Source organism: Pecten maximus, chromosome 4 (assembly GCF_902652985.1).
Source record: "Pecten maximus chromosome 4, xPecMax1.1, whole genome shotgun sequence".
NCBI classification, from domain to species: domain Eukaryota; kingdom Metazoa; phylum Mollusca; class Bivalvia; order Pectinida; family Pectinidae; genus Pecten; species Pecten maximus.
In genome coordinates, this window is record NC_047018.1 from 2,843,687 (window position 1) to 2,869,976 (window position 26,290).

At 39.3% G+C, this 26,290-nt stretch overlaps 1 protein-coding gene across 1 annotated transcript; it reads right to left on the bottom strand.

Annotated features, from left to right (window-relative positions):
* LOC117324971 (histone H2A deubiquitinase MYSM1-like) lies at positions 1–26,280 on the bottom strand. The gene is made up of 16 exons (XM_033880820.1): positions 26,222–26,280; positions 23,888–23,978; positions 22,104–22,174; positions 21,710–21,833; positions 21,168–21,266; positions 19,842–20,937; positions 19,264–19,447; positions 18,360–18,490; positions 17,449–17,555; positions 17,020–17,097; positions 16,636–16,749; positions 15,600–15,786; positions 13,553–13,677; positions 10,453–10,585; positions 2,344–2,507; positions 1–1,846 (listed from the first exon to the last, which is right to left on the bottom strand). Exons 1-16 carry the CDS (start codon positions 26,272–26,274, stop codon positions 1,499–1,501), a joined length of 3,105 nt encoding a protein of 1,034 aa, XP_033736711.1. The 5' UTR covers positions 26,275–26,280; the 3' UTR covers positions 1–1,498.
* Between the last annotated feature and the right edge of the window lie 10 nt (positions 26,281–26,290).

The following is a 26,290-nucleotide window of genomic DNA, read 5'->3' on the forward strand; positions in this document are numbered from 1 at the left end:
GAAAGATTTTACATAGTTTTAATGCAGCGGCAATCTGAACATCCATACATCACATTCATGGCCCAGGCCTCAATATCTCGCTTTCAATGCCATTGGTAGGGAAATAATGGGAATAGTTTCAGCTATTTCATTCAACATCATCATTTCTGTACCTATCTTAACAAACTTACTGATTTCTCAACTCAACACAATATCTCTGATACAGCATGATCAATAAATGAATTAGATGAGCCTTCAATTCTGGAATTTCTACACCAACAAATAACCAATCATTTCTCACATGGACTAGAGAAAGACAGCTGGCATGTACTACAACATAATGATGGACATGATACCAGGCTAATATCGGATCATCATCACAACATACAATGGTTGGTAGCCCCCGTTCTAATTTTACGGTTCTCAGTTTCAGTATCCTCCGTGCTAACCCTTAGGTTTTCAGTTTTAAGCCAAGTATTAGCAAGCCTTACTCTTACAAAAGGGTTGACACATCTTTGTCCATGGAATAGACCCATGTAAAATTCTGTTAATTACAAGAGTTTGGGATGTTTCAACTTCTGATTTACATACATTAATACCATGTACTTGTAAAATCTTCAAGCCACCAACTTGTATCTTTTGGCTTTATTCCTATCAGGGAGTGATTAAATGTTATTTAAACACATTTGACACCAGGGACTAGATGATGGGTCAATGTCCTTAATTGAACAAACTCTATTAGTAGTCCTCCACCCTAAAATACCTTTGACCCTTGTGACCTTGAGAACGAGAAATCTGATATCAATAGGCTTAATTTCCATCATAATTGTTGATACAATGTTATTTAGTTTACCTTATTTAAGGGTGACACAATGGTAACACACTTGCCATTCACCTTGGTGACTTGGGTTCAATTCCCAATCTAAAAAAAAATGTATTGGGGTTAATAAGCCCCACCACTTCGGTTTTCTGCAGGTGCTCCAGTTTCTTCATACTGTAAGACCCCTCACACACTTCCATCCAGTCAAACAAAAGAGTTTGGTATAAGCTGAACAACACAACATTAACAGACAGATCAGAGGTTGAGATTTCATAAGAGTAAACTTTGTCATGGTGTGACTATTTTAAATAAATAATCTTTGTGATCTGACGTCTACATAATCTTTAACAGGATGAAACTAGTGCTGTCCTGTTAACATTATAAACTTTTAATTTTCAATTAATTTCACTAATAAACAAGAGGCATAGAGGGCCTTCATCCCTCACACATATATATCAGCAGTCATGGCATAAATCTTCATAGTAATTTTATGAAGATTTTCCAATTCAAGTAGGTTGATACCATAACTTCAATATGCATGTTAAACAGAAATCTATAAAGTGAAAATAACCATCATACAAAGACCTTTCTTCAGAGTGAACACTGACAGCCATTTTACTCATTTAGTACTCAGAAATTTACTGGAAAGAGTGAATAAATACTTAAAATATCAAAAACATTTTCTAAAAGAAGTTTTCATCAACTGACACCAATAAGTTGAGGGCCTGTGGATTTGGTAAGTTCCAGTTCCTGTGCTAAACCAGTACCATCACTTTCTTGTAACAAGTTTTTTGATTGGCTACCACTACTTTGAGAGCTTGATTCTGACTGGTCCTTATCTTGTGAGTGTCCTTCACTATCACTAGAAGAACTCATCATGTCCGTCTCTGTACAGAAGAAGTCCGAGTCCTCACACACTACATCAGGTTCTACAGACTCGGGGCGGTTGGATGAAAATGCCTCGGTAAAAACATCTCTCACTACAGTCGTCAGTTCATCCACTTCATCTTGGCTGTTGTCCATGTACTCACTTATGGACATTAACATCTGCAACAAGTCATCTCATCAATGTATTGTGATCTCAAAATTTTATTTAATTCATTTTTAACTTCGGTGTTCTATTCCTGATTAATGCAAGCAAAGGATCTACTAAAAATATGCTTCAGGATATGAATGTTGACATTAGAGATATAAACCCTACTCAACTATGTTGAGGAGTTGAAAAATGGTCAAATAGAAAATTCCTTCCTTCATGTACACCTACATATGATATCCTTTCAATCAGTTACAAAGAATTCTACATACCTTAGTCTTAGAGTAGAAACATTTTCAGCGGATACTCCAGCAAAAATCATTCAATCAAATATTCATTCTTTGTGCAAATCTACATATGTTGTACTTACATCGAGCCTAATTACAGTGAAATTCAACCAATGGCATTGGAGTTATTACAAGAATTCATGGACAGTAGGAGGATTTATACCCCACAAGACGTGTTTGTAGGGGTTATAGAAGTTATTAACGTATACCAGCTAATCGTTTACCTTATCTAAACACCTCATCTGTGTGACCACCCTGTAGTCAGCCAGGAGCTCCACCCTATTGGTATAACTAGCATACCGCTCAGCCAGCTCGTTTGTCTCTGCCTTCAGGTCATGTGTCGATATCGGGTGTACTATCACATCGTAGCTAAAGCTGTTAGGGATATCTGCAAAGTCAAGGATACATATTTTATGTAAATCACTGCATGTAATCCTCTGAACAGTATATTTTCTATAATAGATATAAAGAAACTGTTGAAAGCAGTTACAAGGAAGAGCTGCTTTAGTTGTTATTTCTAATCCTCCCTTCTCTTCCATCAGTTTTAGGCTACAGACCATTACCTCTGAACTGATTAAATTGATCTGATATATATCTTTTATCATAGCTAATGTGATATTGGAAACTTACTGTACATGTCACTGTCACTGCCCTCCTGTCCTATAGGTCACACAGTAGGACTTGTACATGTCACTGTCCTCCTGACCAATAGGTCACACAGTAGGACTTGTACATGTCACTGTCCTCCTGACCAATAGGAGGTCACACAGTAGGATTTGTACATGTCACTGTCCTCCTGACCAATAGGTCACACAGTAGGACTTGTACATGTCACTGTCCTCCTGACCAATAGGAGGTCACACAGTAGGACTTGTACATGTCGCTGCCCTCCTGACCAATAGGAGGTCACACAGTAGGACTTGTACATGTCACTGTCCTCCTGACCAATAGGAGGTCACACAGTAGGACTTGTACATGTCACTGTCCTCCTGACCTATAGGAGGTCACACAGTAGGACTTGTACATGTCACTGCCCTCCTGACCAATAGGTCACACAGTAGGACTTGTACATGTCACTGTCCTCCTGACCAATAGGAGGTCACACAGTATGACTTGTACATGTCACTGTCCTCCTGACCAATAGGAGGTCACACAGTAGGACTTGTACATGTCACTGCCCTCCTGACCTATAGGAGGTCACACAGTAGGACTTGTACATGTCACTGTCCTCCTGACCAATAAGTGGTCACACAGTAGGACTTGTACATGTCACTGTCCTCCTGACCTATAGGTCACACAGTAGGACTTGTACATGTCACTACCCTCCTGACCAATAGGTCACACAGTAGGACTTGTATATGTCACTACCCTCCTGACCTATAGGTCACACAGTAGGACTTGTACATGTCACTGTCCTCCTGACCAATAGGTCACACAGTAGGACTTGTACATGTCACTGCCCTCCTGACCAATAGGAGGTCACACAGTAGGACTTGTACATGTCGCTGTCCTCCTGACCTATAGGTCACACAGTAGGACTTGTACATGTCACTACCCTCCTGACCAATAGGTCACACAGTAGGACTTGTACATGTCACTACCCTCCTGACCTATAGGTCACACAGTAGGACTTGTACATGTCACTGTCCTCCTGACCAATAGGTCACACAGTATGACTTGTACATGTCACTGTCCTCCTGACCAATAGGTCACACAGTAGGACTTGTACATGTCACTACCCTCCTGACCAATAGGTCACACAGTAGGACTTGTACATGTCGCTGTCCTCCTGACCAATAGAACACACAGTAGGACTTGTACATGTCACTACCCTCCTGACCAATAGGTCACACAGTAGGACTTGTACATGTCGCTGTCCTCCTGACCAATAGAACACACAGTAGGACTTGTACATGTCACTACCCTCCTGACCTATAGGAGGTCACACAGTAGGACTTGTACATGTCACTACCCTCCTGACCTATAGGAGGTCACACAGTAGGACTTGTACATGTCACTGCCCTCCTGACCAATAGGTCACATAGTAGGACTTGTACATGTCACTGTCCTCCTGACCAATAGGTCACACAGTAGGACTTGAACATGTCACTGTCCTCCCGACCAATAGGTCACACAGTAGGACTTGTACATGTCACTGTCCTCCTGACCAATAGGTCACACAGTAGGACTTGTACATGTCACTGTCCTCCTAACCAATAGGTCACACAGTAGGACTTGTACATGTCACTGCCCTCCTGACCAATAGGTCACACAGTAGGACTTGTACATGTCACTGTCACTGCCCTCCTGACCAATAGGTCACACAGTAGGACTTGTACATGTCACTGTCACTACCCTCCTGACCAATAGGTGGTCACACAGTAGGACTTGTACATGTCACTGTCCTCCTGACCAATAGGTCACACAGTAGGACTTGTACATGTCACTGTCACTACCCTCCTGACCAATAGGTCACACAGTAGGACTTGTACATGTCACTGTCCTCCTTACCAATAGGTCACACAGTAGGACTTGTACATGTCACTGCCCTCCTGACCAATAGGTCACACAGTAGGACTTGTACATGTCATTGTCACTGTCCTCCTGACCAATAGGTCACACAGTATGACTTGTACATGTCACTGCCCTCCTGGCCAATAGGAGGTCACACAGTAGGATTTGTACATGTCACTGTCCTCCTGACCAATAGGTGGTCACACAGTAGGACTTGTACATGTCACTACCCTCCTGACCAATAGGTGGTCACACAGTAGGACTTGTACATGTCACTACCCTCCTGTCCAATAGGTCACACAGTAGGACTTGTACATGTCACTACCCTCCTGTCCAATAGGTCACACAGTAGGACTTGTACATGTCACTGTCCTCCTGACCAATAGGTCACACAGTAGGACTTGTACATGTCACTGTCCTCCTGACCAATAGGTCACACAGTAGGACTTGTACATGTAACTGCCCTCCTGACCAATAGGTCACACAGTAGGACTTGTACATGTCATTGTCACTGTCCTCCTGACCAATAGGTCACACAGTATGACTTGTACATGTCACTGCCCTCCTGACCAATAGGAGGTCACACAGTAGGACTTGTACATGTCGCTGTCCTCCTGACCAATAGAACACACAGTAGGACTTGTACATGTCACTACCCTCCTGACCAATAGGTCACACAGTAGGACTTGTACATGTCGCTGTCCTCCTGACCAATAGAACACACAGTAGGACTTGTACATGTCACTACCCTCCTGACCTATAGGAGGTCACACAGTAGGACTTGTACATGTCACTACCCTCCTGACCTATAGGAGGTCACACAGTAGGACTTGTACATGTCACTGCCCTCCTGACCAATAGGTCACATAGTAGGACTTGTACATGTCACTGTCCTCCTGACCAATAGGTCACACAGTAGGACTTGAACATGTCACTGTCCTCCCGACCAATAGGTCACACAGTAGGACTTGTACATGTCACTGTCCTCCTGACCAATAGGTCACACAGTAGGACTTGTACATGTCACTGTCCTCCTGACCAATAGGTCACACAGTAGGACTTGTACATGTCACTGCCCTCCTGACCAATAGGTCACACAGTAGGACTTGTACATGTCACTGTCACTGCCCTCCTGACCAATAGGTCACACAGTAGGACTTGTACATGTCACTGTCACTACCCTCCTGACCAATAGGTGGTCACACAGTAGGACTTGTACATGTCACTGTCCTCCTGACCAATAGGTCACACAGTAGGACTTGTACATGTCACTGTCACTACCCTCCTGACCAATAGGTCACACAGTAGGACTTGTACATGTCACTGTCCTCCTTACCAATAGGTCACACAGTAGGACTTGTACATGTCACTGCCCTCCTGACCAATAGGTCACACAGTAGGACTTGTACATGTCATTGTCACTGTCCTCCTGACCAATAGGTCACACAGTATGACTTGTACATGTCACTGCCCTCCTGGCCAATAGGAGGTCACACAGTAGGATTTGTACATGTCACTGTCCTCCTGACCAATAGGTGGTCACACAGTAGGACTTGTACATGTCACTACCCTCCTGACCAATAGGTGGTCACACAGTAGGACTTGTACATGTCACTACCCTCCTGTCCAATAGGTCACACAGTAGGACTTGTACATGTCACTACCCTCCTGTCCAATAGGTCACACAGTAGGACTTGTACATGTCACTGTCCTCCTGACCAATAGGTCACACAGTAGGACTTGTACATGTCACTGTCCTCCTGACCAATAGGTCACACAGTAGGACTTGTACATGTAACTGCCCTCCTGACCAATAGGTCACACAGTAGGACTTGTACATGTCATTGTCACTGTCCTCCTGACCAATAGGTCACACAGTATGACTTGTACATGTCACTGCCCTCCTGACCAATAGGAGGTCACACAGTAGGACTTGTACATGTCACTGCCCTCCTGACCAATAGGTCACACAGTAGGACTTGTACATGTCATTGTCACTGTCCTCCTGACCAATAGGTCACACAGTATGACTTGTACATGTCACTGTCCTCCTGACCAATAGGTCACACAGTATGACTTGTACATGTCACTGTCCTCCTGACCAATAGGTGGTCACACAGTAGGACTTGTACATGTCGCTGTCCTCCTGACCAATAGGTGGTCACACAGTAGGACTTGTACATGTCACTGTCCTCCTGACCAATAGGTGGTCACACAGTATGACTTGTACATGTCACTGTCCTCCTGACCAACAGGTGGTCACACAGTAGGACTTGTACATGTCACTGTCCTCCTGACCAATAGGTCACACAGTAGGACTTGTACATGTCACTGTCCTCCTGACCAATAGGTGGTCACACAGTAGGACTTGTACATGTCGCTGTCCTCCTGACCAATAGGAGGTCACACAGTAGGACTTGTACATGTCCTTGCCCTCCTGACCAATAGGTCACACAGTAGGACTTGTACATGTCGCTGTCCTCCTGACCAATAGGTCACACAGTAGGACTTGTACATGTCACTGCCCTCCTGACCAATAGGTCACACAGTAGGACTTGTACATGTCGTTGTCCTCCTGACCAATAGGTCACACAGTAGGACTTGTACATGTCACTGCCCTCCTGACCAATAGGTCACACAGTAGGACTTGTACATGTCACTGCCCTCCTGACCAATAGGTCACACAGTAGAACTTGTACATGTCACTGTCCTCCTGACCAATAGGAGGTCACACAGTAGGACTTGTACATGTCACTACCCTCCTGACCAATAGGAGGTCACACAGTAGGACTTGTACATGTCACTGTCCTCCTGACCAATAGGAGGTCACACAGTAGGACTTGTACATGTCGCTGCCCTCCTGACCAATAGGAGGTCACACAGTAGGACTTGTACATATCACTGTCCTCCTGACCAATAGGAGGTCACACAGTAGGACTTGTACATGTCACTGTCCTCCTGACCTATAGGAGGTCACACAGTAGGACTTGTACATGTCACTGCCCTCCTGACCAATAGGTCACACAGTAGGACTTGTACATGTCACTGTCCTCCTGACCAATAGGAGGTCACACAGTATGACTTGTACATGTCACTGTCCTCCTGACCAATAGGTCACACAGTAGGACTTGTACATGTCACTGCCCTCCTGACCTATAGGAGGTCACACAGTAGGACTTGTACATGTCACTGTCCTCCTGACCAATAAGTGGTCACACAGTAGGACTTGTACATGTCACTGTCCTCCTGACCTATAGGTCACACAGTAGGACTTGTACATGTCACTACCCTCCTGACCAATAGGTCACACAGTAGGACTTGTATATGTCACTACCCTCCTGACCTATAGGTCACACAGTAGGACTTGTACATGTCACTGTCCTCCTGACCAATAGGTCACACAGTAGGACTTGTACATGTCACTGCCCTCCTGACCAATAGGAGGTCACACAGTAGGACTTGTACATGTCGCTGTCCTCCTGACCTATAGGTCACACAGTAGGACTTGTACATGTCACTACCCTCCTGACCAATAGGTCACACAGTAGGACTTGTACATGTCACTACCCTCCTGACCTATAGGTCACACAGTAGGACTTGTACATGTCACTGTCCTCCTGACCAATAGGTCACACAGTATGACTTGTACATGTCACTGTCCTCCTGACCAATAGGTCACACAGTAGGACTTGTACATGTCACTACCCTCCTGACCAATAGGTCACACAGTAGGACTTGTACATGTCGCTGTCCTCCTGACCAATAGAACACACAGTAGGACTTGTACATGTCACTACCCTCCTGACCAATAGGTCACACAGTAGGACTTGTACATGTCACTGTCACTACCCTCCTGACCAATAGGTGGTCACACAGTAGGACTTGTACATGTCACTGTCCTCCTGACCAATAGGTCACACAGTAGGACTTGTACATGTCACTGTCACTACCCTCCTGACCAATAGGTCACACAGTAGGACTTGTACATGTCACTGTCCTCCTTACCAATAGGTCACACAGTAGGACTTGTACATGTCACTGCCCTCCTGACCAATAGGTCACACAGTAGGACTTGTACATGTCATTGTCACTGTCCTCCTGACCAATAGGTCACACAGTATGACTTGTACATGTCACTGCCCTCCTGGCCAATAGGAGGTCACACAGTAGGATTTGTACATGTCACTGTCCTCCTGACCAATAGGTGGTCACACAGTAGGACTTGTACATGTCACTACCCTCCTGACCAATAGGTGGTCACACAGTAGGACTTGTACATGTCACTACCCTCCTGTCCAATAGGTCACACAGTAGGACTTGTACATGTCACTACCCTCCTGTCCAATAGGTCACACAGTAGGACTTGTACATGTCACTGTCCTCCTGACCAATAGGTCACACAGTAGGACTTGTACATGTCACTGTCCTCCTGACCAATAGGTCACACAGTAGGACTTGTACATGTAACTGCCCTCCTGACCAATAGGTCACACAGTAGGACTTGTACATGTCATTGTCACTGTCCTCCTGACCAATAGGTCACACAGTAGGACTTGTACATGTCACTGCCCTCCTGACCAATAGGAGGTCACACAGTAGGACTTGTACATGTCACTGCCCTCCTGACCAATAGGTCACACAGTAGGACTTGTACATGTCATTGTCACTGTCCTCCTGACCAATAGGTCACACAGTATGACTTGTACATGTCACTGTCCTCCTGACCAATAGGTCACACAGTATGACTTGTACATGTCACTGTCCTCCTGACCAATAGGTGGTCACACAGTAGGACTTGTACATGTCGCTGTCCTCCTGACCAATAGGTGGTCACACAGTAGGACTTGTACATGTCACTGTCCTCCTGACCAATAGGTGGTCACACAGTATGACTTGTACATGTCACTGTCCTCCTGACCAACAGGTGGTCACACAGTAGGACTTGTACATGTCACTGTCCTCCTGACCAATAGGTCACACAGTAGGACTTGTACATGTCACTGTCCTCCTGACCAATAGGTGGTCACACAGTAGGACTTGTACATGTCGCTGTCCTCCTGACCAATAGGAGGTCACACAGTAGGACTTGTACATGTCCTTGCCCTCCTGACCAATAGGTCACACAGTAGGACTTGTACATGTCGCTGTCCTCCTGACCAATAGGTCACACAGTAGGACTTGTACATGTCACTGCCCTCCTGACCAATAGGTCACACAGTAGGACTTGTACATGTCGCTGTCCTCCTGACCAATAGGTCACACAGTAGGACTTGTACATGTCACTGCCCTCCTGACCAATAGGTCACACAGTAGGACTTGTACATGTCACTGCCCTCCTGACCAATAGGTCACACAGTAGAACTTGTACATGTCACTGTCCTCCTGACCAATAGGTCACACAGTAGGACTTGTACATGTCACTGCCCTCCTGACCAATAGGAGGTCACACAGTAGGACTTGTACATGTCACTGTCCTCCTGACCAATAGGTCACACAGTAGGACTTGTACATGTCACTGTCCTCCTGACCAATAGGAGGTCACACAGTAGAACTTAACACTACATTACCACTGTGATATAGATAACTTACTGTACATGTCACTGTCATTACGCTCCTGACCAATAGGTCACACAGTAGGACTTGTACATGTCACTGCCCTCCTGACCAATAGGTCACACAGTAGGACTTGTACATGTCAGTCCTCCTGACCAATAGGAGGTCACACAGTAGGACTTGTACATGTTGGTGTCCTCCTGACCAACAGGTGGTCACACAGTAGAACTTAACACTACATTACCACCGTGATATAGGTAACTTACTGTACATGTCACTGTCATTACGCTCCTGACCAATAGTTAGACACTGGAACTCCGAGTACAGACTTGGGTTTTGTCTGTTATAGGGGCTTACAATCACACCAACAAATTTGGAACCACCTTTGGAAAACCATTCCTGTAGGATAAAAAAAATAAATAATTCATACTGCAGATATATCACAAAGTTGTCAAGAATCATTATGGGTTTGTTTCTGAAATTTTGATTACATGTTACATCAGAGAATTGTTTATATTTATACTAGTTTCAGGTTATCTTATATGAGACCTGTTTGTTTATGAAGGTAAACTGGTTCGTTTGTTTTAAAACATAATATGTCAGGCAGAAATCCTGACAGACCTTGTTTTCTTGTTTTGAAAGACAGAAATCAAAACAAGATCTTCAGATCCCTACTTGAACAAGTCTGGTCCAAATAGTTAAATAGTTAGGACTGCCATAAGAAAAAACAGCCAAAGTGAGAAACTTCTGGAAATCTTCACCATTATATCTTTATGATTTAATCAAGATTTTGAAATGCAAAAAGCACAGAAAAGTTTTATGAGAAATAATTAAATATTATATCAAAACTATTATTCTAACAAGAAAATGGACAATTGAAAATGCTTGCGAACTGATACTGATCATGAGAACCGATATTGCTGCTGAAAACTGATACCAAACTCGAGAAATGATCCAATCAGGAACTTCCATTGAATTTCTATATCTCTAATGTTCTCTTACTTTGAACTTATGTTGAGTTTCTATATCTCTAATGTTCTCTTACTTTGAACTTATGTTGAGTTTCTATATCTCCAATGTTCTCTTACTTGGAACTTGAGTTGAGTTTCTACATCTCTAATGCTCTCTTAATTTGAACTTATGTTGAGTTTCTATATCTCTAAATGTTCTCTTACTTGGAACTTCCATTGAGTTTCTATATCTCTAATGTTCTCTTACTCAGAACTTCCATGGAGTTTCTATATCTCTAATGCTCTCTTACTTTGAACTTATGTTGAGTTTCTACATCTCTAATGCTCTCTTAATTTGAACTTATGTTGAGTTTCTATATCTCTAAATGTTCTCTTACTTGGAACTTATGTTGAGTTTCTATATCTCTAATGTTCTCTTACTTTGAACTTCCATTGAGTTTCTATATCTCTAATGTTCTCTTACTCAGAACTTCCATTGAGTTTCTATATCTCTTATGTTCTCTTACTTTGAACTTATGTTGAGTTTCTATATCTCCAATGTTCTCTTACTTGGAACTTGAGTTGAGTTTCTACATCTCTAATGCTCTCTTAATTTGAACTTATGTTGAGTTTCTATATCTCTAATGTTCTCTTACTATGAACTTATGTTGAGTTTCTATATCTCTAATGTTCTCTTACTCAGAACTTCCATCGAGTTTCTATATCTCTTATGTTCTCTTACTTGGAACTTATGTTGAGTTTCTATATCTCCAATGTTCTCTTACTTGGAACTTGAGTTGAGTTTCTACATCTCTAATGCTCTCTTAATTTGAACTTATGTTGAGTTTCTATATCTCTAATGTTCTCTTACTATGAACTTATGTTGAGTTTCTATATCTCCAATGTTCTCTTACTTTGAACTTATGTTGAGTTTCTATATCTCCAATGTTCTCTTACTTTGAACTTATGTTGAGTTTCTATATCTCCAATGTTCTCTTACTTGAAACTATGTTGAGTTTCTATATCTCCAATGTTCTCTTACTTTGAACTTATATTGAGTTTCTATATCTCCAATGTTCTCTTACTTTGAACTTATGTTGAGTTTCTATATCTCCAATGTTCTCTTACTTTGAACTCATGTTGAGTTTCTATATCTCCAATGTTCTCTTACTTGAAACTATGTTGAGTTTCTATATCTCCAATGTTCTCTTACTTTGAACTTATGTTGAGTTTCTATATCTCCAATGTTCTCTTACTTTGAACTCATGTTGAGTTTCTATATCTCTAATGTTCTCTTACTTTGAACTTATGTTGAGTTTCTATATCTCCAATGTTCTCTTACTTTGAACTTATGTTGAGTTTCTATATCTCTAATGTTCTCTTACTTTGAACTTATGTTGAGTTTCTATATCTCCAATGTTCTCTTACTTTGAACTCATGTTGAGTTTCTATATCTCCAATGTTCTCTTACTTGAAACTATGTTGAGTTTCTATATCTCCAATGTTCTCTTACTTTGAACTTATGTTGAGTTTCTATATCTCTAATGTTCTCTTACTCAGAACTTCCATTGAGTTTCTATATCTCTAATGTTCTCTTACTCAGAACTTCAGCTGAGTTTCTATATCTCTAACATTCTCTTACTCAGAACTTCCATTGAGTTTCTATATCTCTAATGTTCTCTTACTCAGAACTTCAGCTGAGTTTCTATATCTCTAATGTTCTCTTACTCAGAACTTCCATTGAGTTTCTATATCTCTAATGTTCTCTTACTCAGAACTTCAGCTGAGTTGCTATATCTCTAATGTTCTCTTACTCAGAACTTCCATTGAGTTTCTATATCTCTAATGTTCTCTTACTCAGAACTTCAGCTGAGTTTCTATATCTCTAATGTTCTCTTACTCAGAACTTCCATTGAGTTTCTATATCTCTAATGTTCTCTTACTCTGAACTTCCATTGAGTTTCTATATCGCTAATGTTCTCTTACTTTGAACTTATGTTGAGTTTCTATATCTCCAATGTTCTCTTACTTTGAACTTGAGTTGAGTTTCTATATCTCTAATGTTCTCTTACTCAGAACTTCCATTGAGTTTCTATATCTCTAATGTTCTCTTACTCAGAACTTCAGCTGAGTTTCTATATCTCTAACATTCTCTTACTCAGAACTTCCATTGAGTTTCTATATCTCTAATGTTCTCTTACTCTGAACTTCCATTGAGTTTCTATATCGCTAATGTTCTCTTACTTTGAACTTATGTTGAGTTTCTATATCTCCAATGTTCTCTTACTTTGAACTTGAGTTGAGTTTCTATATCTCTAATGTTCTCTTACTCAGAACTTCCATTGAGTTTCTATATCTCTAATGTTCTCTTACTCTGAACTTCCATTGAGTTTCTATATCGCTAATGTTCTCTTACTTGGAACTTGAGTTGAGTTTCTATATCTCTGATGGACGGGTTAGGTGCGAAGGTTGGATGAGAGTGGTACCATCCCACAACAGAATAATTCTGGCAGATAGCCTCACTGGCCAGAGTCTGGGACACTGCAACAAACATTCAAGTATTAGCAACAGGAAAACACACATTTCAAAATTAAAACTATAAGACTCTCTGATCTACAACAGCTATGTGTCTGATCATGAGCACTCCCATACATTGAAGTACAGTAGAAATACCTCATATCACATATTAAAGCCATAGTCATGAAAAACAGCACATTATCCCCATTCTAACAAGTTTACTGTTAAATATATTTAGAAACATTGTTTTACATCGTTACTAGTATGCTGTGAAGTATGCCGTTACCCCCGCTAGTGACTTGTCATACTGTATATTGGAATCGATCATTCTACACCAGCTGTACATTACTTTATATCTATCTTTATTACAATATATCACCTATATACCCCGTCGCTAACAAAAATTCCACCTACACTGGAATCATTTTTTTAATATTTTGAAGGTGGTCATCTTATTTGATCAATATCTAATTAATTAATAAGCTGGAAAAGATATTGGTGAAAAATTAATTGAATAGGCCATACCAATTCTATTTATTGTTTGTCAGATTAACACTTGTGTTTTAGAAAATTTAACTAGAAATAAAATCAAATATTTACTGCTCCAATTTTAACACCAACAAAAATCCAGATATATTTTCCGCGAGTTCAAAATAAAGAAAGCGCCTTTCCAGATCAATTAGGCACTTGATACGAAGGTCATGACAGCAATCTCAAGCAATTTTTTTGACAAATACACGCTCTGTCAAAACATGACGAAAAAACACAAGGTCTTTGAAGAAAATTTGCAATGTGTCAAAATGGATATTTTTGTCATATCCATCACTACAGAACCAGGTCGCCATAATGTATTACAAAATATGGCAATGTAGCTGGACGGTGGTTCATCAGATCTCTATAATACGGATCTCGGGTAGACGGCCCCCTTCAGCAGATAACACTGTCATTTCAGCTACAACAATGTCCGTGTCGGTGTGTCAAGATTTAGGCATATGATTTGTGGAATTTCTAGTGAAACCCGAATTCGAGAAAGAGAACAAAGCGACCTCTGACTCCATTAAAACATCTGTATTTTCTGTACTAATTCCAAAATATTGGTAGATATTCCATTTTGCCTTTATATTTTACTTGTCGATTGGTTTTAGATTCTTGTAATTTTATTGAAACCATTTGTTTTATACTTTCACATGCCAATCCAAGAAGATATTTTTTTCTTTTTGAATTATGTTTAAAATACTAGCAATCCATAGTCCTATTTAATACAAGGCTGTTGATTTTGTTTTAGAAATGTTTTTGTTGATTATTTAGAAATAGCTATCACTTTTAGGCTATTTCATCAAAACACCTTCCACATACCTATAGACTTCAGGATTTGTTTTACAGAGCTCGAGGTGCCATCAATAGAATGTTTTGTTGTATTTTCATAATTAATTGATATCAATTAAAGAACATAAACATTCTTCATAAATACAAGCATGGAATGATCAATCTTTGACTCTAAAATGAATGGTCCTGCTATCATAATATAGATATATGGAAAAAATAATGTATCGTTGCTATAAGATCTTCCTTGTTACTGTGGCTTTATCTTCAATGGATAATTCTATATAAAACATTATCTTACAAAGCCTTTCTCTCTTGAGCAGCTCTATACAGGTACCATGACAATCATTCAGAAACAACACTTAACCAGTTTAAAAGATTGTGATATTTGTTGTATTATTTAAAGGGCCATTGACATGTCCTCATCACTTGCTTGCTCCAAAATTTCAGAAATTCAAAATTATTTCAAAATAAAATGATTCCTCTCACTCGTTCTGATTCTGAAATCTAAATTTTCGAAGAACAATTTATTAAATTGGTATGGCCATGGTTTTATTTGAAAATTTCACTTAAAGTAGCTGATTACATGGTAAGTTTAATATAACTGAGTGTGACAAACTGACCTGGATCCATTTCACATTGCATGCCAGTACTAGTGCTGTTACAGGGTACTGCCATGGTGATCACTAGTTTACCCTGTTCCTCGAGGTACTGGCCTCCCAGCATCCCGATTACCTCAGTCTTAGATATATGGGCATGCATGTCCATGGTGATCATTGCTAGGTTATAAACTTCCACCGAAAAGGGAGGCTACAAATAATTCATGAGAAGGGCTTTTATTATAACTTAGTATAACTAGTATACTCTGAACGCAGGCATAATTGCCTACATATGTTGTAGATCCTAGTCCATATAAAATATGGTATTTGATAGAATATACTCTCTTGCTTTATTGGCAAAAGTCTGTGTGATGCTGTTGACTTGTAGCATTTTAGGTTAATCAATATTCTACAGCCTGATGTGTAGCTGACAAGCCCTATAAGCACTACAAGGAGCCTGACAGTAATACAGTATATCAAACAATTACAACATGCTTGATATTATTCTACAATATAAACTGTATCAAAAATGATAATTTGTTTGAGAACTTCAGATCTCCAAATGTACCTTACAGATATGTATATATATACACAGAATATAACATAAACAACCAGTCAAAAAATCATATGAATTACAAGTTTCTGAAATGGCATTGATGGAAAATAAGCTTAACATATCAATATATAGCAAAAACCTAAAGGTGCCCTTCCCTCCACACCAAAATGTTTCAAAACATGTCTGACATTAAATAAGTGTTTTTACGGCCACTAACCATATATCATACATGTTGGACTTACAATAGGAACCCATGTAGTGAGCATCCTTTGATGATTATTAATAAGAACAAATGGACCTTGACCCAAAATTTACAAAAAAATTATCATGTATACATATTTTTTTTTAAATCACATATTTATTGTAAAGAATTCTATCAATATTTAGAATCACAATCAACACTTGAATAATCAGAAGGAAGGTTATTATAATCCTCCCTATGAGGATGTGTAGACATCTGTAAATAACGGGGAAATAAGATAAAATGTAAGTCATGGCACTAACCTTTAAGTCATCTGAGAATGGAACACATGGTATCAGTTTGAAAGGATCATATCCACCCTTGGCAAACCGATAAGCTTTGGGTTTAGGATAGTCTTCATTACAGCCATCTTTGTGCTACAACACGGAAGATTTTAATGAAGTCATTTCAGTATCTAAAGGAGCAATTCTTGTTCAAGACTAATAGAGCAATATTTGTCTATAGTTTGTTTGATTTATGGAAACTGCTAATGAAAGTCAGACTTTGGTTTATAAAGGAAAGTGTGTACAATCTTTAGACTAATAATTTCAGTTTTAAGAAACACCATTTACAATCAAAACATTGTAATTTGAGATTTGCTGATGTAAACAGTAATCTTTTATCACATAGTGTTCAGCCAAGTGTACCTCTATAGTTTTCCCCTGAAGTTCTTTCTCATCCACCCAGTGACCACATGCATCTCGTATCCTCCTCTTCCTGGGTCTCTGTTATAATAATATACATCATACTATCTTAAATACTTGTCACTTAAATGGGAATTCAAAGGGAGATAACTAAACTTTAAAACTACCACAGATGGATATCAGTGTTGTTGTCTACGTTTTCATCATCATCAAATTTGATAAAATTTAATCAAAATAGTCTAGATTGCAATGCTATATACCTCCCCCAAAATCTTTTTGTGTTGTTTACTATTTGAAAAAATTACCCAGCAACTTAAATCCAATGGCCTCATCCTGTTTATTCCAGATCAAATTGGAAACTAAACCTTCTTCAAGAATATTTGAGGATAAGAATACATGTAACTCTCCTTGAGGAACAGTTAAGAATCTTACCATTGCCTCTAACTTGGACAGGTTAACTTGTATGACAGCCTCACGGCTAAATCTCTCTCTTGGCCCAGCAACAACAACTTTTGTTGGATGGTTGTAACATGCCTGCTCTGAAATAGATACATTAGTTATTATTACTCTTTTTCTGCACATTTGTTATCATATATAAAAAAAATGCGACCTTTCCACCCATGAAAAGTTTTTGATTCTATTGAATGCTTCTCTGGATAAGATTTCTGAAACCAAGTTTTCCCCTCCGAGTCCCACCCTTCAGACCCTAGGGGGTGTCCACACCATGCTATCAAACCGCATTGTAATAATATTGATTTAATCAAGTTTGAATTATTTCTTACTGAAAATGAAGAATATAGACCATTAATTCTTATTTTGCCAATATAAACTAAAATTAGCGCCCCTCCCAAGAAGGACACGTGGAATGTATATTTTTGATGATCAGGAATATTTGGACATGTCCATCCATTAGTTAAGGGCTAATCCAGTAAAATATATACCAAACAGGCGAACTTTAGGTTTATCAAAAAAGGACATTCAATAGAAGTTTTTAATTCAAATGGTACCATAGAAGAAGCTGCATTTTCTCCATCACCCGCCATGCATATAATTTCATTATTTGTGGATTCCTCCGGTTCCATTGAAAAAAAACTTTCGGCAGCATCTGGGTCTAGAGAAGATTTTTCTTTTTAATATTTGCAAGCATTTCCTCTTTAGGCGTTTTCTTTCAGGTTCAAGTGGGGTAGGAATCATAAGTTACAGTTTTTTTTATTGAAATCACTGTAGTAGTACATCAGAGGAAGTCAAACAAAATGTTAACTAAGACAGATGATGCCTGAAGGAAGATCAGAAAAGACAAGATAGGATATAGCCTGTCTAATCATCTGAGTAAGTATTCTCACCACAGCCAAAGTTGATGGCCCCTATACACTCTAGGTAGGAGTGTATCCTCCCTATACAGTTAACATCACCACAGTTCCTCAGGCCTGGTCGCACTGAGGTCTTGTTCAGGTAATTGGGGCGACACTTCCTCCTGACAACACATATTTACAAACTCAAGAAATTCTTTGATAAATTATAAATTTATGTACATTAAGGTATGTTTTGTGTTGCTACATATTACCGGCGTCTCTATTCCACATTACAAACACTACAGATGTATGACAAGAGATTTACATTTGAAACATTCCTCAAGGACAAAATATATTCAGATAATCTGGGCCCCATGATCATTGAAAAACATGATGGAACTACATATGTCTTGTAACTCAAAAAAAACTCAAATGAATACTGAAACAGAACACTTGTATGTCGTTTGTACTTTGCGCCCACCAATAAATGATCTTTACATCAGTCCTATGAAAGACTGATTCTTTCTCTAATTTTCTATTCTTTCTTCTCTTCCTCTTAATCATTTCATCACATGCATATGGGAACCATACATATGAATCCTAAAAAAGATCCAAGTAGAACTTACTGAAAAGTATCAATAACAAACTTTAACTATCAAAATCAAACACGACTGCCTGTCAGTCACTCTGTTTTTTCAATTAGAATCAAATTGAATGGGCACAACAAGGGACTAAGAGAACTTACAAATAAAATATGAGAAATTTCCCTCTGGTACTTCTCAAGAAATAGCGATGACAAACTTCAACCGTCAAAATCCAGGATGGCTGCCTGTCAGTCATTTTGTTTGTCCTGTTCAGTCTTTTCAAGAAACAGCGATAACAAGGATTGTTTATGGCCGGACCAGAGAGCGATTTGAACAGCCGACCATCTGATGATAGTGGGTTAAAAACTTACCATGATTCCAGGATATAATTCCTGATCTTCATGTATCGTTCTGGTGTCTTGGAGGGCCGGCCATCAAAGAACTCAATATGAATTTTTCTCTCCTCATCTGTAATGCCTTTATAATCTACCACATGTTCCTCTGTTGGAATTGAAAACTCCACAACTACTCCATTTGAGAGAATAATGCTGTTGGCTGTAAAATATACACATTGTTTTTTTAGTTCTCATGTCATTTTTCCAGAACTTAAAAAAAAGAAATTCAAATAAAACAATGATAATGTCACAAAAATATGATATTCAGACCCTAAAACACTAAGTTTTGTGTTCAAACTAACTGCTAATACAAGTTTCATTAAAACCACTTGAGAGTATGTGAAATCACTACAGACAGATGGACTCTCCAGTACCCCTCACAGCTTTGTTGTGTGAGGTATAATATTAGATCATGATAAATCACTACAGACAGATGGACTCTCCAGTACCCCTCATAACTTTGTTGTGGGAGGTATAATAAATGAAGACAAACATGGTAATAAAACTACAATAATAATCGAAATATCATGATTATTTCCTGGAAAAATACTCACAAATTTTTTTGTCATCCCCGTAATTACTTTCAGTTGACCAGTCCTCTGATGATTCAGAGATGACCTCTGAGGTCACGGATGTACTCTCTAATGTGTCCAGTGGTTTTATTTCCATCTGAGTAGCTTGACCATCCTCTAGCACTGTATCATCTGAACTCACCCCTAGAATCTCTGACGTTTCACAACCCTCCTCAACAATTTCACATTTTACTGGAGACTTCGGTACAGATTTATTTTCACTCACAGCCCAACTGTCTACCTTTGAGCTTGGTTTGATCTTTGTCTCGGCCTCCTTCTGACTAGAATCTCTATTTTTTATATTGGCAGCTTTAAGCAGTCTTTCATACACAGAATTAGGTGATGCTGATCTACTTTTCAGAATGGGATTTTCATCATTATCATCATCATTTTCTATGTCAATATCTACCTCCTCCTCATCCTGGTTAGTGTCTTCAACAGATGATGATCCTTCTACAATATCAGCCACAGCACAAAATCCATCCAGGTTCTCGATGATTCCTGTGGAGCTAGCCAGCTTGTTCTCCAAAGTTGGACTCAACTGAAGTTGGTTTGCCGGTTTAATCACTTCAAGGTGCTGGATTTCTCCATTATGAATGAACTGTTTAGGAGTTTCTGCCCCAATAAGTGACTCAAAATTACTTGTTACTATGGTGACTGGCTGACTCAGTTTAGGTGCTGATGCAGGTCTCTTAGGCAAAACAAGACGAGGACTAGACTGTGTTAGGATTTTCATTGTGGAAGTTGATAGAGTTCCTCGGTCTATAGGTTTGAAAGCCAGACCTTGTGAGGAGGAGGTGGCAGTGTTTGGACTGGGTGTCACTGGACACGGTGGACACACAGGTATAGATGGCTGTGACGTAAGGCAGGGAGAAGGAGCAGTACAAGTTGGTTTGGGGCGGGGCACCATGTGTGACCTTGATAAGGGCACCTGAGAACGCACTGCAGCAGCTGTAGTAACTGTGGGCTGACCAGTTGTCACCGACACCAACACATGAGCCAGTGCAGAGTTGTGAGGAAGGGTGCCATCTAGCTGATTCTGTGTACAGGTCTCCACAGCACCTGGGGATCGCTTGGCCTGTACAAAAATACCCAGGTAATCATTTCATTAAAACACAAACTAATTATACTATATATACCAGATATATAAAATTTTGTATGGAGCAAATATACTTTTACATATACTTTTATTTTGTATGAGCCTATACACATGTATAAACAAACATACTGGATACTGCTAAAGTTCAGTTAAGTTTAAAATATTCACAACAAATGAAATATTGAAACTGTTCAAGTCAGACAGTATACCTGCTGTTTGAAATACTGCTGGGCATAGTTTTTAACTTGCAGTGTTGTACGTGATGGAATTAGCTGTGCTATTTTGGACCAACTTCTGCCAAAAATCTCCTGCAATCAAAGCAAATGATTAGCATTATTATACATCAGATTTATTGATAAAATGGCTTAATTCTGTTTCTCTGAACTCTGAACTTGATACCCTGCAATACGTTTACCTTGTTAGACATGCTAAAACTTTCATTGGAAATAATTTAATAGAAAACATGACCTTTTAAAATCAATTTTATTGAAAAATGAAAGCATAATGTAAGTTGACACATCAAACATTACCAAAACAAAATGTAAGGGAATTGAGCCCCGGCCACCTAGATGAAAGGCAAATGTGTTACCACTGTGCCACCTAATATAACCACCATGTAAATCAGGCTTTTGTAATATCTTGGGAAAATAGGGATTAAGAAATTTTCTCAGAAACCTACAAGTATTTTGGTATTGAGAGTCAATTCATTAAACTATTATGGTGACACCCCAGATCAAACAAAAGTATCTACCAGTCCTGACTGGAACACTTGTTTCTCCTCTTCGCTCCACGGCTGTTTGTGAGACATGGGTTTGGACTTGGAAGTGCTGCCTCCTAGTCTTTGACGGGTACCAACTTTCCCATTTAAGTAATATCTCAAATTGTTAAAGATTTTGTTCCCATAATTGTTTGACACTACTTGATAGCAATAAATCTGTTGCAATTTTTTTTTTTTAATCTTGTGAAAAGGATTTTAGTCTCAGTTTTGTATTGACTCATCTATAATACAAATAACAACTTTTCACTTTTTAAAACCGAACATCAGTGAGATTAAGCAACTTGTTCAAAATTTATTGATATGATTATTAGCTAGCCGTGTTTGGTCCAGACTCAAAGAGATATTATCACACAGTGTAAAAGGATACTGCTCCTCCTGTAGCATTTTCTCAATGGTGGCCTTGGATTTCTCATCAATACAGCTGTCCATCGTCCAGCCCTTTATGTAAATGGTAAAAATAAAAACAATTATACATACCAGAAAAGCTGAGGACAAACATTGAAACTTGTTTTATACAAGTTTTATATTATGTGACAGAGAAGCATGTTTTCTTAACTTAATAAGCTACTGTATACCTTCAATATGTGTGCAGTTCAGGACGTCTAGGAATTCATTTAAAGCATATATTTCAAAATTTATACCTAACATACAATCATGCATGTATATCTATACATATACGGTAAACCTCCGATTAATTCGAACACGCGGATAGTTCGAACACACATTTTTTTCTAGAAAAACAATAATTTTTTAGCTAGTAATAGTTCGAACTCTGGATGTTTGTAACTGACACCAATTCGGATAGTTCGAACTTGTCAAATGAAGAACGTAAAGTAAGATTTTTTTCCCCGTAAACTCCATTGAAAGCTCGCGACGACTCGGCCCCGGTGACCGGCCCAGAAAAAATGACAAGATTTAAATTTGATCAGCAAGCATGTTTAGCGCTAGGTTATTAGATTGTATGCATGATCATTAGAATGCGTCTGTGATTTAATATATGCCGCATATTTTAGCGTTAATCCAGTTTTTTTTTACATTCCAAAATACACCACGCACGAGACAGCTGATTGCAAATTTAGGCCCCGACAATGTATAAATAACATGTGATATTTGTATTCGCGCTGTATGGTAAACTAAGAAATCGTCCGTGTATTTTCACATATAACTAGTGTTAACTTAGCATTATGATGATTTAATTGTGACTGGACATCTCTTAAGTATTGCCAATCAAGGTATTACCTGAAAACCTGCGACCTCACGCTAGGTAAGCAGGCCCCGCGAGGTGTCGCTTGCGGTAAAGTTGAAAGGTGAAGTTTCCCAATCGTGCTGAGTGTCGCGAAGAGCATTCATATCCAGTCAAAACAATCCACAGGTTTCCCAATTAGTGATGGATAATGTTGCAGGTATCAACTATGTTTGGTAGATAATACGACTGGGCATATTTAAAAGCAGACATGTTGATGTTCTGACCTAATTTTACCAACATAATTATATCGCCTATTTTTACAGTAGTGCTTTCGTAAACTCAACAAGTTATGTAGACTGCTTTTGATGTATTAAAGAGACCATTTATTAAAATAATATAGCGATAGTTTCTGATTCCGATAAAAAATATAACCATGCAAAAATTATACTGTACAAATGTTTAACTTTTGTGTCACAAATGAAACGTGTACTGTACTGTTTTGGGGCCTACTTAACCGAGCGGCTTCGCGCAATAACCATCATAATTATCGCGAAATGAAGAACGTTTAACGATCAATTAACATTGAATTAAATAAAATACTATCATTTTACTAACTTATAAATGTGCCATTGTTCAGACCGCCGTTGTTACGTATCAGATTTACGATGGATGTGTTTGTGTCTAATGATTTCATTCTACCGAGATTTTCGCCGATATTGACTCGAATAGTTCGAACTCACGCTTATTTTCTGAAGCATAATTTCGAATAATTCGAACTGGTTCGTCAATATTTATTTAATTTTGTTCGAACTAACCGGAGGTTTACTGTACCTAACATACAGTCATACATGCATATCTATACATATAAGAACCTGAGCTGGTAATAAAGTAAGAAATACAGATAACTGTAAATTCCTTTCATTTCATTTGATTATGAGATAAAAGTCCTGTATATTTGTTTTTACCTGTTCAAGCATCCAAGCAGGATTTGTGAACTCTGGTAGGAGGTTGGCACTCTTTGATGGCAGTTCATTGGTATCATAGATATTGGCAACCCTTCAAAGTAAATGTAAATTCAACTTTAATTTTGGCAAACTCCACATATATATAACATCGTACATGACGACCAATGGATACATCGACACATCAGTACAGAAAGGAGGGATCCCAGGCTTCTCTTAGCCAACTAATTAACATCACTATATCCCAGAGCATATACAGGGAATAGTACAAAGCTACTTCAGCTGAATCCAGGTACATTTTACTGTTGGTGAGGATACAACATCCTGGCAAAACGTGGAGAAAGGAATAGTGACAGGATGTACCATATCAGTCATTCTATTTGTCATGGGGATGAATCTAATCATCAAGGCTGCAGGACAGGAAATCAGGGTGCCCAGGACAGAATCAGGAATCTACCAACCGTCGAATCAAGGTTTTATGGATGACAGTTCAAACTGAAGGTACAGGGAGAAGAGATCCCATCAATTGCAGACATCCCAATTAAGTGCCTAGGAAAGTGGTTTGATACATCGTTGAAAGATACCAGCAACATCAGCAGCATGTAGAAGCAGGCAATTGAGTGGATGAGGAAGATTGACAAGTCAGGCCTGCCAGGAAAGTTCAAGGCATGGATGTACCAACATGGACTGTTTGTGAGACTCATTGGGCCCTTGATGCTATACTCTGACAATAGTGGAAGGACTGGAAAGATCCATCAGCAGCTACCTGCATCTGTGGGGATTAGCTGAAGAGCAAAGTATCAGCTGTGCCAGGAACGTGGGACCATGGGGCACACCCTTTCAGCATGCAAGACAGTGCGGACACAGAGACAATACCGGTGGCGGTAAGACCAGGTACTTCAGGAATAGGCAGACATCTTTATGGTAGAAAGGAAGAAGAGACCACATTGCAAGCACAATGCATCCTCTATCTGGTTTGTAAAAGAAGAGGACAAAAGCAGCATATTGAGAAACACAGGAATTCTGGGAGGGGCAGCTAAGACATGGGAGCTGAGAGTAGACCTTGGGAAGAAGTTGGTGTTTCCAGACATCGTACAGACTACGCTATGTCCGGATGTGGTGATATGGTCTGCTGAATCCAGGCAGATTATAGTCATGGAGTTGACAGTGCCTTGGGAGGAGCAGTGCGACCAGGCCAATGAGAGAAAGAGAGCCAAGTACGTATAGATACAGAGCTCAACGAACAATGTAGCGAGCGAGGGTGGCGAACTTGGCGGTTTCCTATAGAAGTCGAATACAGAGGATTCCCGGCACGCTGAGTCTGGTAGACATTACAGTCCGGGAAGGCACCCAAGATAGCGGTACACAGACTAGCTGAGGCTGCTGAGTATGCATCATGCTGGTTTATAGAACAGACAGGAGGAAAGAGATTGGAAGCCATCAATTGAAGGGCAGCGAGTTGATCGCCACTGTCGACCCACCATCATGAGGACATTCCGGAACAAGGATTGAAATGTCTGGACTGATGGACCCGGCTGATGATGTCAATAGATTTGCAGTATTCTACTAACTGATCAGTACATAACTATTTCCACCCACTGTATAAATACATAATTATATATATATAAGTAAAATATTACGTGCAAGTTACATGTTATAAGGTCTTGCATGCATTAACACATAGGTATATTTTTTTAATGCAAATTGTTCTACACAGAATAAATAATGTAACCAAATGATATGGTGTTGAGTCTATTAATGATACATTAAGGCAAAAAAAATCTGGGGGAAATGTGTAGGAGGTTAGAAAAAACCTGTTCCTATCTCTCTCTTAGAACTCTTCAGACTGCATGTTTTCAAGTTGTTACACATTTAATGTATAATCAATACTTGTGTCCTGCAAGGTTGACAACACATAGAAGTATAATGTTTGTATGAAGTTATCTTCTGTTAGAATAAATTCAGTACGGCTTCATTTACATCACTGAAAATATTTTTGTGTGATCTTCCATTGCGTTAACGGTATGTTTTTGTTTTTAAGACAAACGCTGAATTGTTATAGACTGGAACATAAATAAGTTTGAAGTAATTACTAAATATACATATATTGCTCTTACTGCAGCTATAAATTATCAGTATGCTTGTTTCAAAACAATCTATTTATAGAACTATTTATTTGCAGAATGAAGATTATTTATGTCAATATTATATCTAAATTATATACTTATTTCTCCAGTATTTGATTGCGACAATCAATCATATTGAAAGAATGTACAGATAAATGAACTATGACTAGATTTCAGCCCTGTCGTTGTAACTTTTCTTTTAAGAACTCACTCTAATTTATAATCAAAATCCCCTTCAATATCAATATCGCCATCTTCCGCCATTTTTATTTGTCTGCTA